At 61.9% G+C, this 13,636-nt stretch overlaps 1 protein-coding gene across 3 annotated transcripts; it reads right to left on the minus strand.

Moving 5' to 3' along the window:
* Positions 1-1,173: 1,173 nt before the first annotated feature.
* LOC132237511 (butyrophilin subfamily 1 member A1-like) lies at positions 1,174-13,427 on the minus strand. Of its 3 annotated transcripts, none has more exons than XM_059702084.1 (10): positions 13,344-13,427; positions 10,374-10,465; positions 7,640-7,987; positions 5,500-5,781; positions 5,069-5,269; positions 4,834-4,854; positions 4,708-4,734; positions 3,495-3,521; positions 2,240-2,266; positions 1,174-1,844 (listed from the first exon to the last, which is right to left on the minus strand). In XM_059702084.1, the coding sequence occupies exons 2-10, from the start codon at positions 10,459-10,461 to the stop codon at positions 1,198-1,200; spliced, it is 1,668 nt and encodes a 555-aa protein (XP_059558067.1). In that variant the 5' UTR covers positions 10,462-10,465; positions 13,344-13,427; the 3' UTR covers positions 1,174-1,197. The 3 variants fall into 3 exon arrangements, with proteins under 3 accessions (XP_059558067.1, XP_059558065.1, XP_059558066.1); XM_059702082.1 differs by lacking the exon at positions 13,344-13,427 and adding an exon at positions 11,088-11,488; XM_059702083.1 differs by lacking the exon at positions 13,344-13,427 and adding an exon at positions 10,941-11,073.
* Between the last annotated feature and the right edge of the window lie 209 nt (positions 13,428-13,636).

Below are 13,636 nucleotides of genomic sequence, written 5' to 3' on the forward strand. Positions count from 1 at the left end.
GTGGGGCTCTGCTCACAGGGGGTGGGCCCTGCTCACAGGGGGTGGGCTCTGCTCACAGGGGGTGGGGCTCTGCTCACAGGGGGTGATCTCTGCTCACAGGGGGTGGGGCTCTGCTCACAGGGGGTGGGGCTCTGCTCACAGGGGGTGGGGCTCTGCTCACAGGGGGTGAGCTCTGCTCACAGGGGGTGGGGCTCTGCTCACAGGGGGTGATCTCTGCTCACAGGGGGTGGGGCTCTGCTCACAGGGGGTGGGGCTCTGCTCACAGGGGGTGAGCTCTGCTCACAGGGGGTGGGGCTCTGCTCACAGGGGGTGGGGCTCTGCTCACAGGGGGTGAGCTCTGCTCGCAGGGGTGGGGCTCTGCTCACAGGGGGTGAGCTCTGCTCGAAGGGGTGGGGCTCTGCACTCAGGTCTCCCTGGGAGGCTTTGCCAGGGGAGGCTGCTGTTGTGCCCAGATTTCAAAGTTCCCAAGACCTCCAGGGAGCCAGTCAGTCCGATGCAAAAGCAAAGAGTCATTTATTTTCAAACCTAGGTTTGGCTCCCCTGCCACACTCACGGATGCATCGGTAAGCTCCAGTGGCTGAGAGAGAGAGGCCTGATGGGACAGGGGGGTTTAATAGGGGGGTGGAGTGAGGGCAGGAGAGGGGACTGTGGGCCCCGCCGATTGGCCAGGCGCGAGTCGGGTCATCTCTATGGCGCGCACGTCCCTTGATTGTCATTGGTTAGTTTAAAGAAATCCTGGGCGTGGCCAGCAGGGGCCTGGGCTTCCGGGAAGAAGGCACTCTCCTGAGCACATGGCGGCCGCCCCAAAAATGGAGGACCCAGGGCAAGATGGAGGGCGCAGTCCTAGCGCCCCCCCCCCCCGGGGCGAGCTGAGCCTGGGCTGCAGGGGCCAGTCCGGTTGCTGGGGGTCCAGTAGATCGACCAGTTCCAGCCCAGGCAGGAAGTCCACGTCCTGCGTCTCGTTCCCGGGGGCGTCGTCGATCGCCTCCTCCTCCATCTCCTCGGGCGAGGGCACGCGCCCCGCCCCGCCGCCGCTGCTGCCGCGTGGGTCCGGTCCGGGGGCGGCAGGCGGGTGGCAGCCTGCGCCAGGCTCCCGCCGTGGGCTGGGGAGTCGGTGCCCGAGGCCGCCAGCAGCGTGGTCAGGCCCCAAGACGACTCGCCCTTTCAGCTGCAGCTCCAGGAAACGTCTTAGTGAGGTCAGGGACAGTGGCGGGGCGCGGCCTCCGCATTGCAGGGGAGTAATGGAGATTCAGCCCCATCAGCACTAGAGCCTGAGGGGCTCAGAGGCTCCTCCCAAGAAGAAGAATTGTTAAGGGGCACAGGGAGCCCCTCGGACACACCCGCCATGGGGCAGATGGTCAAGGACCCAACTCCTGACTCCAACCTGAAGTATGGAAAGAGGGTCCCGGAGAAGGAAGCCCGAGGGAAGGAGAAAATGTGGGAGCCTTCCGTCATGTCGTAGAAAGAAACGTCCCCTTCGCTGTAGTCCAGGAACACCCCCACCCTGCGCGGAAGCTGCCTCAGGGGTAAAGGAGTGGGATACTTAGTGCAGGGACAAAATCCAGCTTCACACTGCCCCACAACCCAGAACCCCTTTTCTGGGGACTCTGTGTACCAGCCGGTCCTTTTCACATCTTCCCGGCAGACCCCCAGAACCCACTCGCTTCTGTCCCCATCCAGGACCTCCACCTCCCAGTGACAGCGCCCTGCTGTGATGCCCTCCAGGCCCAACACGCTGCCGCTGCCTCCAGAATCCTCACAGGTCTTCTTCAAGGTCACTCTCCTCCTCTCATGAGAGACAACAAGGCTGGAATCCGCAGAGCCTGGGTCCAGAGTGACAGGCCCTGCAGAGAGAGGCGCCACTCATGCAAGGCCTCCCCACCCCAACAAGGGCACACCTCCCCCACCCCCACACTGAGCTGCAAGGGGAGGCAGCCTCCTGAGCCGAGCGCCTTATGACGCAAGCCCATGGCCCTCCAAGCAGGAGAAGGAATCACAGGACCTATTCGGGGTTAGTTATGTCTCAGGGCCCTTGAGGCCCAGCCTGGACTCCACGGGAGAGGGATATCTATTCAGCACCCAGTACCAGCCACGCCCCAGCCCCAGCTCTGTGCTATCACCTTCGCCACCCAGCCCGCCTCCGCTGCCGGGGCCACTATCTGCCCACCAGAGAACTGAAGGAGAGGCCAGAAGTCGTGGGGCAGCAGGAGGCGCACCCAGAAAAAACACACTCACTCACAGGCCGGGAACTTCTCCTGCCGCCAATCTGCAAGAGAGCACGGCACATGTCAGGGACCGCAGAGACAGGAAGCATACTGAGGCAGGCATACGGGGGAAATTGTTTCTGGAAACATTCAGCTGATGCATTCATTTCCTCTTATACATGCAAATACACACATACACACACACATACACAGATGCACACATACACACGCGCACACATAAATGCATGCACACACATGCACATGGAGCCACCATGCTACCACCTTCCCATGAAAGCTTAACGCTCAGGACTCTGAGTCTGGAGACTGACCTGTGCAGAAAGGCCCACACTCAGTATCTAAGTTGCTTTCTCAAGTCCCAAGCCACACAGCCATCCTGAAAGCTAGGTTTTCCTCTAAAGAACTGGGAGATCAAAATGTCCATTTACAAGTGAAAAACGGATTGAGCTGAACTCAGGGTGCCCCTCAGCCGCAAGAACAGTGAATACCACTGGCTGGGCTGGACTCGGAGGATGACTCCAGCCCTGAGTGAAGAGAACTGGGGCTACAGATCAGAGAAATCTTGCCCAGTCCGAGGCAATGGAGGGGGTTCTAAGGAAGGGAGAGGGGTTCAAAGCAGGAAAGACATGCATTCAGTAAGAGGACAGACACTAACAAATCTTCTTCCCCTTCTCATGGGTAGTGAAAGCAAAACTGTACCAGAAACCTGCAGGGTCTGGACCGCAGACTGAGAACACCTGCTTTAAAGCAACCACCTCCTCACAGCCAAGGAGGCTGAGCGGGAGGAGCCAGCACAGATGGAGCTCAGAGCATCCGGAAGCCGACACCAATCTCCCAGAGGACCAGGAAGAAACAGAAAACAAAGCTAGATCCAAAAAGGGGAGGGATCTCAGGGCAAGAAGGATCCAAAACCAAGGACCCCTTAGGAAGACCTGAGTCCTACCCAGGCAAGCAGGGTTTCTGAAACCTAGAGAGAGACGGCGAATGGGCACCATGTTCCCGGCCTGCGATCTCTCCTCACCACCCCTCCGCCCTCAGGACAACAAGGTGAGCTCAGCAGTGCCGCTAGCCCTGGGGGGACCTGCGGTGGAGGGGGGCCAGACAGAGGCAGGTGTGTGTTCCCAGGGAGGAGTCCTGGCGCCCTTCAGATGGCGGCCACAAAAGTGACAGGAGAGCAGGAGCGCCCACCCACCCTGGGGTGCGGTCCACTGACAGAGAAGGGGGCAGGGTCGAGGCTGGGGAGGTGAAGCCACAGGAAACTGAGTCACTTACCTGCATACAGCTGGGCCTTCCTCCAGGCTGAAAGGGAACACACCTGGTGAGACCTCGGCCACAACACCCTGCACAGCGGGAACCTCTGGCTGCCCGGCTCCCCAGGGGAGACGGCCTACAGGGGAGTGCCCGGCAGGGGTTGAGGGAAACCCCGTGGCAGGTGGGCTGCGGCTGTGCGGCCTCTGGCCAGTCACCTAGCTGCTCTGAGCCAAAACAACCTCAGAAACTCCCGTTTCACTTACAACTACTCGCCGTTGCTATTCAGGATGAAAAGGTACACTATGTGTGGAAACATTTTAGGAAATAAAATATAAATTATTCTGTAATTGTAAGAAAGCACTTTCATGTCCAACCTTTTTCTGACAAAGGTATATTGGAAAATAACTCAAAATGGGAATTAACTTAAGGACGGGGATGTGAGGTGAGATCTGGGCTAACGTGGCCAACCTTCCTCACAGAGATAGTCTCTACAGGTAACCAGCACGGCCCCTTTCCGGGCGCCGACACCCATCTGGCACCATCCCCTGAGTGGTCAGTGACTTTTTCTGTTAATCCTCACTGTAGGACATTTTTTCCCATTGACTTTTAGAGAAAGTGGGAAGGAGGGAGGGAGGGAAGAAGGGGGGAAGGGAGGAAAGCGGGGAGAGGAAGAGAGGTGGGGGGAGAAGGAGAGACATTGGTTGCCTCCAGATGCGCCCAAATCGGGCCAGGGATCAACCCGACAACCCAGGTAGGCACCCTTGATCGGGAATTGAACCTGCGATCCTTTGGTGGGAGAGCCAATGTTCTAACCACCGAACCCACCGGCCAGGGCTCCCCCAATCGCCTTTGATCAGCACCCGCAGGAAGTGGATAAACAGACTCTCTGGGTGGTGTTTCGGGGGAAGGCAGGAGCTCACAACCCTACCTCAATGGCCCCACTTATTCACATGGCCCTTTCCAGGTGCTGACCGAGCTCAGCATTGAAGGCTGTACAGGGTGGTCAGGGCTGGAATGAGGCCAGGTGCCTGGCAGACCCCAGCCGCCATCACGCCCGGTTCCCCAGCACTGGGTGGAGAACAGCAGCAGCCAATTCTGTCAGGGGAGCCCAGGGAGCAGGGGGCTGCCTCCCACCAGCTCCCACTTCTGCCCCACGGAAGGGGTCCCACGTGTGTGCCCAGACAGAAGCGGGGAGAGGGACACTGGGGCAGCGGAGGTCGGTGGAGTCACTCACCAGCCAGGTACACGCTCCTCCTCCATTCTGAGAGAAAACACAGGACAGGTGAGCCAGCCCGAGTGTCTCCCACGAGGCAGGGAGGTGGGGCGGGGGGAGGTGGGGGTCAGGGGGGGCAGAACCTACCGAGCTGGGCCTGCAGTTCCCCTGAAACAGAGTGAGAACCAGCATGAGCTGCCATCCCTGAGAGGAGGGACAGGGGGCGGGAGAGCCCCTCTAGCCTGAGGTCCCACTGCAGACCCCGAGCCTGCAGAGCCCTCTCTGGGTCTCCGCGGAGGTCGCCCGGAGGGCTGGCGCCGCCCTGGGCCTGCCCCTCTCAGCGCGGCTGCCACACCCACCGCCTGGGCCTGTCCTGCCTCACCTGTGGCCCTCAGCGCCGCCTCCTTTGCCCGCCTGTCTTCCTCCTTAGCCCGGAGCAGGGTCTCCCGGTCCCTGAGCGCCCGCAGTCTCGTGGAATGTTCTCTGTGGGCGCAGTAGCCAGCCCCCAGGAGCAGGAGCCCCAGCGCGGCCAGGCTCACGCAGAAAGCCAGCTTCCAGAGAGGGGCCTGGGGGAAGAAGGGCTCTGCACCCGGCAGGCGCCCCATCAGGGCCCAGCCCAGGTCAGCCCAAGACATCCCCCCAGCGCGCCCCGGACAGCCCCCCAGCGCACCCTGGACAGCCGAGGACAGCCCTCAGCGCGCCCGGGACAGCCCCCCAGAGCGCCCGGGACAGCCCCCCAGCGCGCCCGGGACAGCCCCCCAGAGCGCACAGGCCCCCCCCTCCCTCCAGCCGGGGAGTGGGAGCTGCTCTGACCTGGGATGAAAATGGCCACAGCCTTCTCCTGGCCCAGGATGGGGTTGTGCAAGGAGCAGGTCACGTTGCCCACAGAGCGGTCTCTCACCACCAGCGCGGCCTCCACGCTGAACAGCCCGCGGGCGTCCTGGACGTGGGCCTCGGAGAACGCCAGGAACTGCGCTCCGCCGCCGCCTCGCCAGTGCACCTGGGGCTTCGGGAACCACCCCGAGGCCGCGCACTCCACGCGGACTCCGTCCTCCTCCGGCCCCGTGATGCGCACTCGGGGGGCAGAGCCCACACCTGCGCAGGGAGGAGATGGAGGCCCCTCTGACATGTTCACCACTGGTCTTCCCTCCCCCAGGCCTTCCCCCCACCCGCGGCAGCAGGCGGCTGCAGTGGGCCCGCTCTGAGCTGTAAACCACCTCCCTTCACAAAGGCTGAGCTTTTCCTCCCATGAGCTCATAGATGGCCACCCAGTTAGCAGGTGAGTTTAGGTAAACTCTCTGCGACTCCTGCCCTTCCGTTCTCCTTCCAGAGGCTTAGTGGCCTCTGCACGAAGGGCGCTGCAGGTGTTTGGCTGGTGGCAGGCTGGGTGCCCTGAGTGGGTCACACTGGCTGGTGGCAGGCTGGGGCCCTGAGTGGGTCATGCTGGCTGGTGGCAGGCTGGGTGCCCTGAGTGGGTCGCACTGGCTGGTGGCAGGCTGGGGCCCTGAGTGGGTCATGCTGGCTGGTGGCAGGCTGGGTGCCCTGAGTGGGTCGCACTGGCTGGTGGCAGGCTGGGGCCCTGAGTGGGTCATGCTGGCTGGGATGCTTATTCAGTCAGAAAAGGCTTTTCTTTCTCACCAGCCACAGCGCCGCAGTCCCCTCTCCCTGCAAACTGTCTGTGTCCCCAAACCTACTCACCCAGTGGGTCTACTCTGGAAGCCTCACGATGTGTGATCCCTTCTGCCCGCCCAGTGCCACTCGAGTCGCCCCCCCCCCCCATAACCGGGTCCGTCTGAGCCCCAGCCATGCTCCCTCCATCCGTCCTCTCAGCTGCCAGAGGGACCGTCCCGCACTGCCTTCTGCTCTTTCCTCAGCAGGGCGTCCAGCTCCCCCAGCACAGCCTCCCTCCCCCCACCTGCCTCCTCCACCTGCCTCCCCACTGACCGCCTCCCCCCACCTGCCTCCCCACTGACCGCCTCCCCCCACTGTCTCCTCCACCTGCCTCCCCACTGACCGCCTCCCCCCACCTGCCTCCCCACTGACCGCCTCCCCCCACTGTCTCCTCCACCTGCCTCCCCACTGACCGCCTCCCCCCACCTGCCTCCTCCACCTGCTCTCCCCACTGACCGCCTCCCCCCACCTGCCTCCTCCACCTGCTCTCCCCACTGACCACCTCCCCCCACCTGGGCCCCGAGGGGCCACAACTCGGGTCACAGGACTGTTTGGAAGCTGCTCAAAACACAATCACCCGCCTCATCCGATCCCAGGCCGTCAGAGTCAAGTGCTCAGCGGAACTGTGACCTGGGCTGGTGACCTCAGGCACCTGCTGGGCGCACACTCCCTGTGAATGTTCTGGCTTGTCCATCGGCCCACCCTGCACCAGGAGCATCCTTTTCCAGGACCGTCAGCTCTTACCGCCCGCCCCTTCACTCCTCTCATGGACAAGCCACGGTGGTCTCCTCAGGTGCCGGGAGCGCCAGCCACACCCCAGCTCTGGCCTCACGGGGCTCCCTCTGCTGGGCACCCTCCTGGCCCCCTAGCCACTCGCTACACCCCTCCCTCCTCGGAACTTGTGCTCAGAGTGTCAGGAAGAGCCCAGGTGAGCCCTGTGTGACCATGAAGCCGGCCCCCCCGCAGCCTGGCCTGCTTTCCTGTCTACTCGGCCTTGTATCCTCAGCACTCCCCACCGCCTGCCTGCGTAACCCACGCACCGTGTGTCTCCCTAGCTACTGTCTAGAAGGTAACTGCACAGGCAGGGCTCTGTGCTTCACGGGTGTATCCCAGGCACCCAGAACAGGCCTGGCGCAGAGTGGGGGTTCTCTATCTTCAGTGAATAAATGAAGGAGTGAATGAGCCGCCCTTTCCTCTCCATAAATCCAGGGGCTGGACTGCGAGGCCCTGGAGGCCCCTCCCCACCCCAGCGCCCTGGGAGAGTGCAGAGCAAGTCGCCCACCTGCCACCTTCAGCTCCAAGCTGGCCTCTTCATAGAGTTCTCCCTCCCTGAAGGAGCAGGAGTACGGCCCGTCGTCGGAGGCCTGGACGTCGCGGATGAGCACGGCAGCCTGCCCCTGGCCCAGGAGCTCCGTCACCAGCGAGGTCCGCCCTGCGTACTGGGCCATCAGCTCCTCGGGCTGCTCCCCGCCGTCCTCATAGACGAGCACGGCCTCAGAGAACTTGGAGCGGAACCAGCGCAGCTGCATGTTCTCTGCGCTCCTGGCGGGGGTGGTGCGGCAGGGCAGCACCACTTTCCTACCCAGCACGGCCACCAGGGGCTCCGTGGGGCCCAGGACCTTGAACTCCTCTGTGGACACAGGAAGAGGGAGGAAGATGGAGATGCACACACCCTCAGGCGGGAAGGCCTGTATGTAGAGCTCGGGAAGTATGTCTCAGCGCTGCGGCTGATGCAATGGTGAGCACGCTCCACCATGACATGCTTCCTCGGCACACCAGGAAGTAGCAATGCCCGCCTGAACGAACTCCTAGAGCCACGTGCACAGTACCCCAGCCTTTCAGCCATTGGTTGCCTGTAGCAACGTGTCTCCCTCTGATTGGTCCCCTCATCCTATATATACCCCTGTAGATCCACAATAAAACAGATCTGCGTCATTGAACCTGGTCTCCCGAGTCGTGCATGCAGACGCCCTAGCGTGTTGGGGCTCCGTCGTCCTCACCCCCAAGTGACCCCCTGCTTCAAAGGCCCAGGCAGGGGCGCGGGTGTAGCCACTCGAATCCATGCACCATCTTCTGGTCACAAAGTTGTGGGCGGAATGTCCAAACGACCCCCTTCTCCTCCTGGGCTCCTGTCCTCCACCTTCCGTCACTCGGGTGGAGTCACCAGCAGGGCTTGTAAACACAGCTCTGACTCGGTGGGTGGCCCGAGAACGGGCATGGCTGGTGAGTCCCTGCAGCTGACACTGAGGCTCGGGACCCCCCAGAACACAGCGCCCACCTGGCCCCTCCAAGGACAGAACTGGAAACTGACCAGGTCCCAACTCTTGATCGCTCAGCCTCGCCCAGGGACCCCCTCCCACCGCACCCCAGGTGGCCCCCCTTTCTCCTCTGGCGGCTTCTGTGGGGACTCAGCCCCGATCACGGGCCGAGCACTGCCTGGAGGAGAGGAAGGGGCCGCCCCCAGAGCCGCCCCAGCCTGTGGACAGGCATGACGGGCCCGGCGGCAGCACCGCCCGCGGCATGTCCGAGGGGCCTCCTCACCTGGGCTGCGTGGCCTCAGCCGAGGCTCATCTGTCCTCTCCCCACCCTCCCGCCCGTGACCCTGTCACCTGCCGTGTCCCTGCTCCGCTCGGAGCCCTGCGACCCTCCCACTTTCCCCAGTGGCCGCAGCTCCACAGGTACGACCGCCAGCACCGCTCTGAGCCCAACGCCCTCCCCCTCCCCCCGTGTGCAGGGCCACTGGCAAGCACATCGGGCATTCTTTTTATTTATTTATTTATTTTTAAATATATTTTATTGATTTTTACAGAGAAGAAAGGAGAGAGACAGAGAGTTAGAAACATCGATGAGAGAGAAACATCGATCAGCTGCCTCCTGCACATCTCCCACTGGGGAAGTGCCCACAACCCAGGTACATGCCCCTGACCGGAATCAAACCCGGGACCCTTCAGTCCCACATCGGGCATTCTTTAAAATATTGTCAACTGAACCCCGGATGCAGGCAGAGCCATGCCCTGAGGGCGGTCCTAGCCAAGAGGCGAGGAACCACTCAGCCTGACCTTTCCAGCCCAGGTGCTAGGGGGTGCATCCCATGGTGTCGCCAGGAACTCAAGGCCCACCCAGATGTGATGTAACTTCCTGGTATTTGGGTATAAATTAAACACATGGTTCCAGTGCTGGCCGCCCTGTCTGTCCCTCCATCAGAGGGCAGAAGCCCACCGGGTCCCAGCTTCTCTTTCTATTTCTGTGTCTTGTCTCTTTATTTCATTTCTCAATCCCAAGCGCCTCTACTCAAAGAAATGGTTCATTTTTCTTTCCGTGCTGGACGCGGAAAAGAGAGACTCCCGGCCATACCCCTGCTCCCAGCCCTCAAGCCCACTCCACTCCAGCCACACTGTGTCCTCTGTTCCTTGAGCCCCCGCATGTGCCAGCTCCGCACCAGCTGGTCCTGTCTGTAGGGTCCCTCAGGGGCTCCCAGCCCTCCTCCTCCCAGCCCGGGCCACCTCCCGGCCCACACTGCCCACCTCCCCGCAGCCACTCCCGCCTGCTCCACCGCACCCCACCTCTCTCTGCCTCCGCTGGGACTGGGCAGGTGCATGGCACATTCGCTGCCTCCAGCGGGAATGCCGCTCTGTGAAGACAGCCCCTCTGTGCTGCTCACAGAACAGCTGACGCACGGCGGCACCTTGTAGCTACTCATGGAATGAAATGGTCCCCGAGGAGAGGTGCTTAGGGTCCCAGTACAGCCGGCAGCGCGGCAGAGAGGACAGGCACCCACACTCTGAAGCTGACTTTAAACCTCGCACGCTCCTCAGTGGCCCATCGTCCAGGCCGCATCCTAATTTCCTGGTTCGGGGACTGTTCTTGAACATTAACTACAACGATTGCCTCTTAGAGAAGGGCCTCCCCAACCGCCCCCATTCCTGATGGAGGCGCCCACAGGGGACCTGGGCCCCACCCGCCCGGGGTCCCGCCCTCCTGGGAGAGACAGAGGAAGAGGGTCAGGCCACACTCACCTGCAGACCCCGCAAGGAGCAGCAGCGGCATGAGGAGGAGCAGGGCAGTGAGATGGTGGAGCTCAGAGCTGCTGGGGCGACCCTCCATTCCTCTGTGCGGGGGAGAGGCGGGCGGAGGCGGGTGAGGGCCCACAGAGGGAGCTGGGCCTCAGGGGGGACAGCAGGCTGGTGGCGCGCCAGCCCCAGCCCAGCCCAGCCCTCCCTGGACTCCTCATGCTCATGGGCTGTGGGCCCACCCAGCAGATGCAGAGAGGACTGCGCCTGGGCCCGGCTGCCTTTGGAAACCTGTGCAGCTAGAGGACCTTTAGGGTCGCTGGGGGGAAGCCACTCCTGCCCTTCCCACCCCGGCACCCAGGGCACAGGCAGCCTGTCCAGAGAGCAGCCTTCCTCCCTCAGCACCTGCCCCAGGGCGACCATCCCCCTCCCTCTCCCTTGTTCGCCCACCACACTGACCCTGGGACAGAGGCCAGCCCCACCCCTTGCCAGGAAGGACCTGAGCAGGGACCCCTCCCCAGGAGACTGGCTCCCTCACAGCCACCCCCCTGCTCAGACTGCTCGCTGACTCACCTTCACTCCCACCCACCGCCCCTTCCTGCAGGGGCCATCGGGGCCCAGCCACCCACTGACAGGGGACTCTTCCCCCCTCTCTCCATGAAGAGCTCTGCCTCCAGGTCAAGGATCCCCCTCCCGGAGCCACCGCCCCTCCCTCCGCACCTGCTCTCCGCCGCCTCCTCCCCGCACTGCTCCCTGCTTCCTCCTCTTGGCCACGGTGTCCCCCAAACCAGTGTGCCTGCGGGGAAGGCCGGCTTCTGGAGCCAGCGTCTCAGCACCGAGCTGGAGAAGGTCCAGGGGCCCCAGAGCCCCGATCTGCGCCCTGCGTCTGCCCCTGCGCTCAGCTGCTCAGAGCCCAGCCCTGCTGTGCGCCCAGGCTGGGTGCCGGGGCTCCCTTGGGGCAGAGGAGCTGGTTCCCAGGAAGCGGAGAGGCAGAGCTGGGGGCTGCAGGGGCGTCTGCAGAGGCCGGGCCCTTCCCCAGCTCCTTCCACCTTAGAAAGACAGAGCTCGCCTGGCGCAGCTGCGACTCTGCCCCGCCCTCTGGACATGCACCCAGGTACAGGAAGCTGCACGATGGGAGATTAGAGCAGCCCACGGAGCCCGTGGCCACTGACGAGACGGCCAGGGGGCTGGGTTCTGGGTGCCGATCCTCATCCTCATCCTCATCCTCAGAGAGGAAGCCAAGCCTCTGAGGGTGACAGCCACACGGGTCCCTCTCCGCAGCTCTGAATGGCCCGGCAGCCAGGGCTCCCTGACCCGGGTGCACCGGCCCTTGCTTTCTGCCCGGAGCCTCTGAGACATTAAACTCGAGGCCCCGGACTCCAGGCCACCCCTAAGCACACCACGCTGCCTTTCCCAAAGCTCAGTTTCTCCCAGGCCCCTCACATTCGCAATACTTGTAACATCCACGTGGAGCCAAAAAGAACTAATGACAAGAACCAATGTTGCTTAGGGTTCACCCCCACCCCAACCCCCACAGCCACCACCCATCCCTGCCCAACAGAGAGACTTTTCCAGGCCTGAGAGGCAGCAGGGAAATTCTATGAAAAGACAGAGGAAAAAGTGTTTTATTGAACACCTACTAACTGCCGGGGACTGGGACACAAAAATTCTATCTGCCTCTTGGTTTTCACACGTGCCAACAGAGATCAGGTAACCAGGAACCAGGAACCTTAAAGAGGGGGGCCCAGAGCTGCAAGGAGACCCCTCCTCACCCCACCCCAGCCCTTAAGCCAGCCCGCAGCTGCACGAAGACAGGTGAGGAGGGGCAGAAAGGGACCTTGGACTCAGAATTGCCCCATGGCAGGCCTGGAAGCTTATCTCTCCCTGAATCCTGGCCCTTTGACTCGGGGGAGAAGGGGCAGACATCCCAGGAGAGCCTGGAAGGACAGAGCAGCGGCTGCACCGCCCCTCCCAGCTGCTCAGGGGCAGGGTCCAGCTGCCTCCACAGCGGAGGAGGAGGACGCTATTCACTAGCCAGGAAGGACTTTTCTGGCTCAAGTATAAATTGCCCTAAGGCTGCTGAGGTCAGCATTTGACTTGCTCCCTAACAGCCCCATATTACCTCTTATCTCCTAGTTGCTTCGGTACTTTCACAACCGTTCGGATAAATACCTAAGCCTTTAAAGGGGAACCCCAACCGAATTGTGATTTTTAAAATGTGACAGTGAGTGGGACGATTAAACCCCTTTTTAAAAACGTGCCATCGGTAGGGCTTCATTTATCCGGACACTGTTAGGAGGGAGGGTTCACCGGATTAGCTTCTGCAGGAAAAACTTCAAAATTGACTGCTGACTCTTTGGAAAAATTAAAAACAAAAAGAATCGCAAACACACACACATGCACACAAGAAGGTGGTGGCTCCTGTTTCAGCTTTAAAAGCTTGTCCTTCGTGGTGCCGACGCACTCGGGGTGCGAAGGGACGCGGGCTCCCGAGGCGCTGGCCTGGCGCCAGGTTCCTGACCGAGGTCCTGCGCCGCCGCGATCGCACCTCTGGCGGCCCCGGGTCGGAAAGCGGGGCGGCCGCGCTCCCCGCTCCCACCTCCCGCTCCCTGTCCTTCCCGGGGAAGCAGAACGGGGTCCGCCGCCTGGAGGCGGGGGCGGGAACCACCGCAGGCTGAGCTCTCCCTTCCCAGCGCCGCGCGAGCTCGGGCCCCGCCATCCAGGCGGCCCGGAGGCCAAGTGCCCGCAGCACCGGCGGCTGGTCGACCCGCTCCGCCACCGCAATGGCACCAAGACGTGGTCCCAGCGGCCGCCGCCCTGGACCCGGAACCGTTAGAGACTGTGCCGGCCAGGACACCGGGCTCGGCGCGGTAAACACAGTGCGGTGCGCAGGGGATACATCGCAGTGTGGTACACCTGCAACCTGTATAATTTTATCACCAATGTCACCCAATAAGTTCAATGTTAAAAAGTGACCTTTGGACCAGAGTCGTGAGCAGAGCGTTCAGAACCTCAGGTCTTCCAGCTCCAGCTCCTCCCTTGTGTCCTGTTTCTGTTCCTTCCCCGGGATATCGAGATGTAAGATGCATTTTGGGTGAACCTGCGATGAAACTGCAAACCAATGGTTTGAAGTCTGTATATGTGACATCCAATGGGTTGCCTAAACGTAAATGGAAACAAGCTTTGTCAGTCAAATATATTCCTAAAAATGTCTTTTTTCCTTCTTCTACCGACAGTGGACGTTAAAATGAAGTAAAACGGTGTTTATC

The sequence above is a fragment of the Myotis daubentonii genome, chromosome 6, assembly GCF_963259705.1.
Source record: "Myotis daubentonii chromosome 6, mMyoDau2.1, whole genome shotgun sequence".
Taxonomy (NCBI): Eukaryota; Metazoa; Chordata; class Mammalia; order Chiroptera; family Vespertilionidae; genus Myotis; species Myotis daubentonii.

What these genes read in the sequence shown, in the direction of transcription:
- LOC132237511 (XM_059702082.1), bottom strand. Translation starts at nt 11,473, where the DNA reads ATGTCCAGAGGGCGGGGCAGAGTCGCAGCTGCGCCAGGCGAGCTCTGT. An exon ending in TGTGGCCATTTTCATCCCAG is followed by an intron (nt 5,270 to 5,499) that starts GTCAGAGCAGCT and finishes TGCCGGGTGCAG; the next exon opens with AGCCCTTCTTCCCCCAGGCC. An exon ending in GCAGGAGAAGTTCCCGGCCT is followed by an intron (nt 1,845 to 2,239) that starts GTGAGTGAGTGT and finishes CTCTCTCTGCAG; the next exon opens with GGCCTGTCACTCTGGACCCA.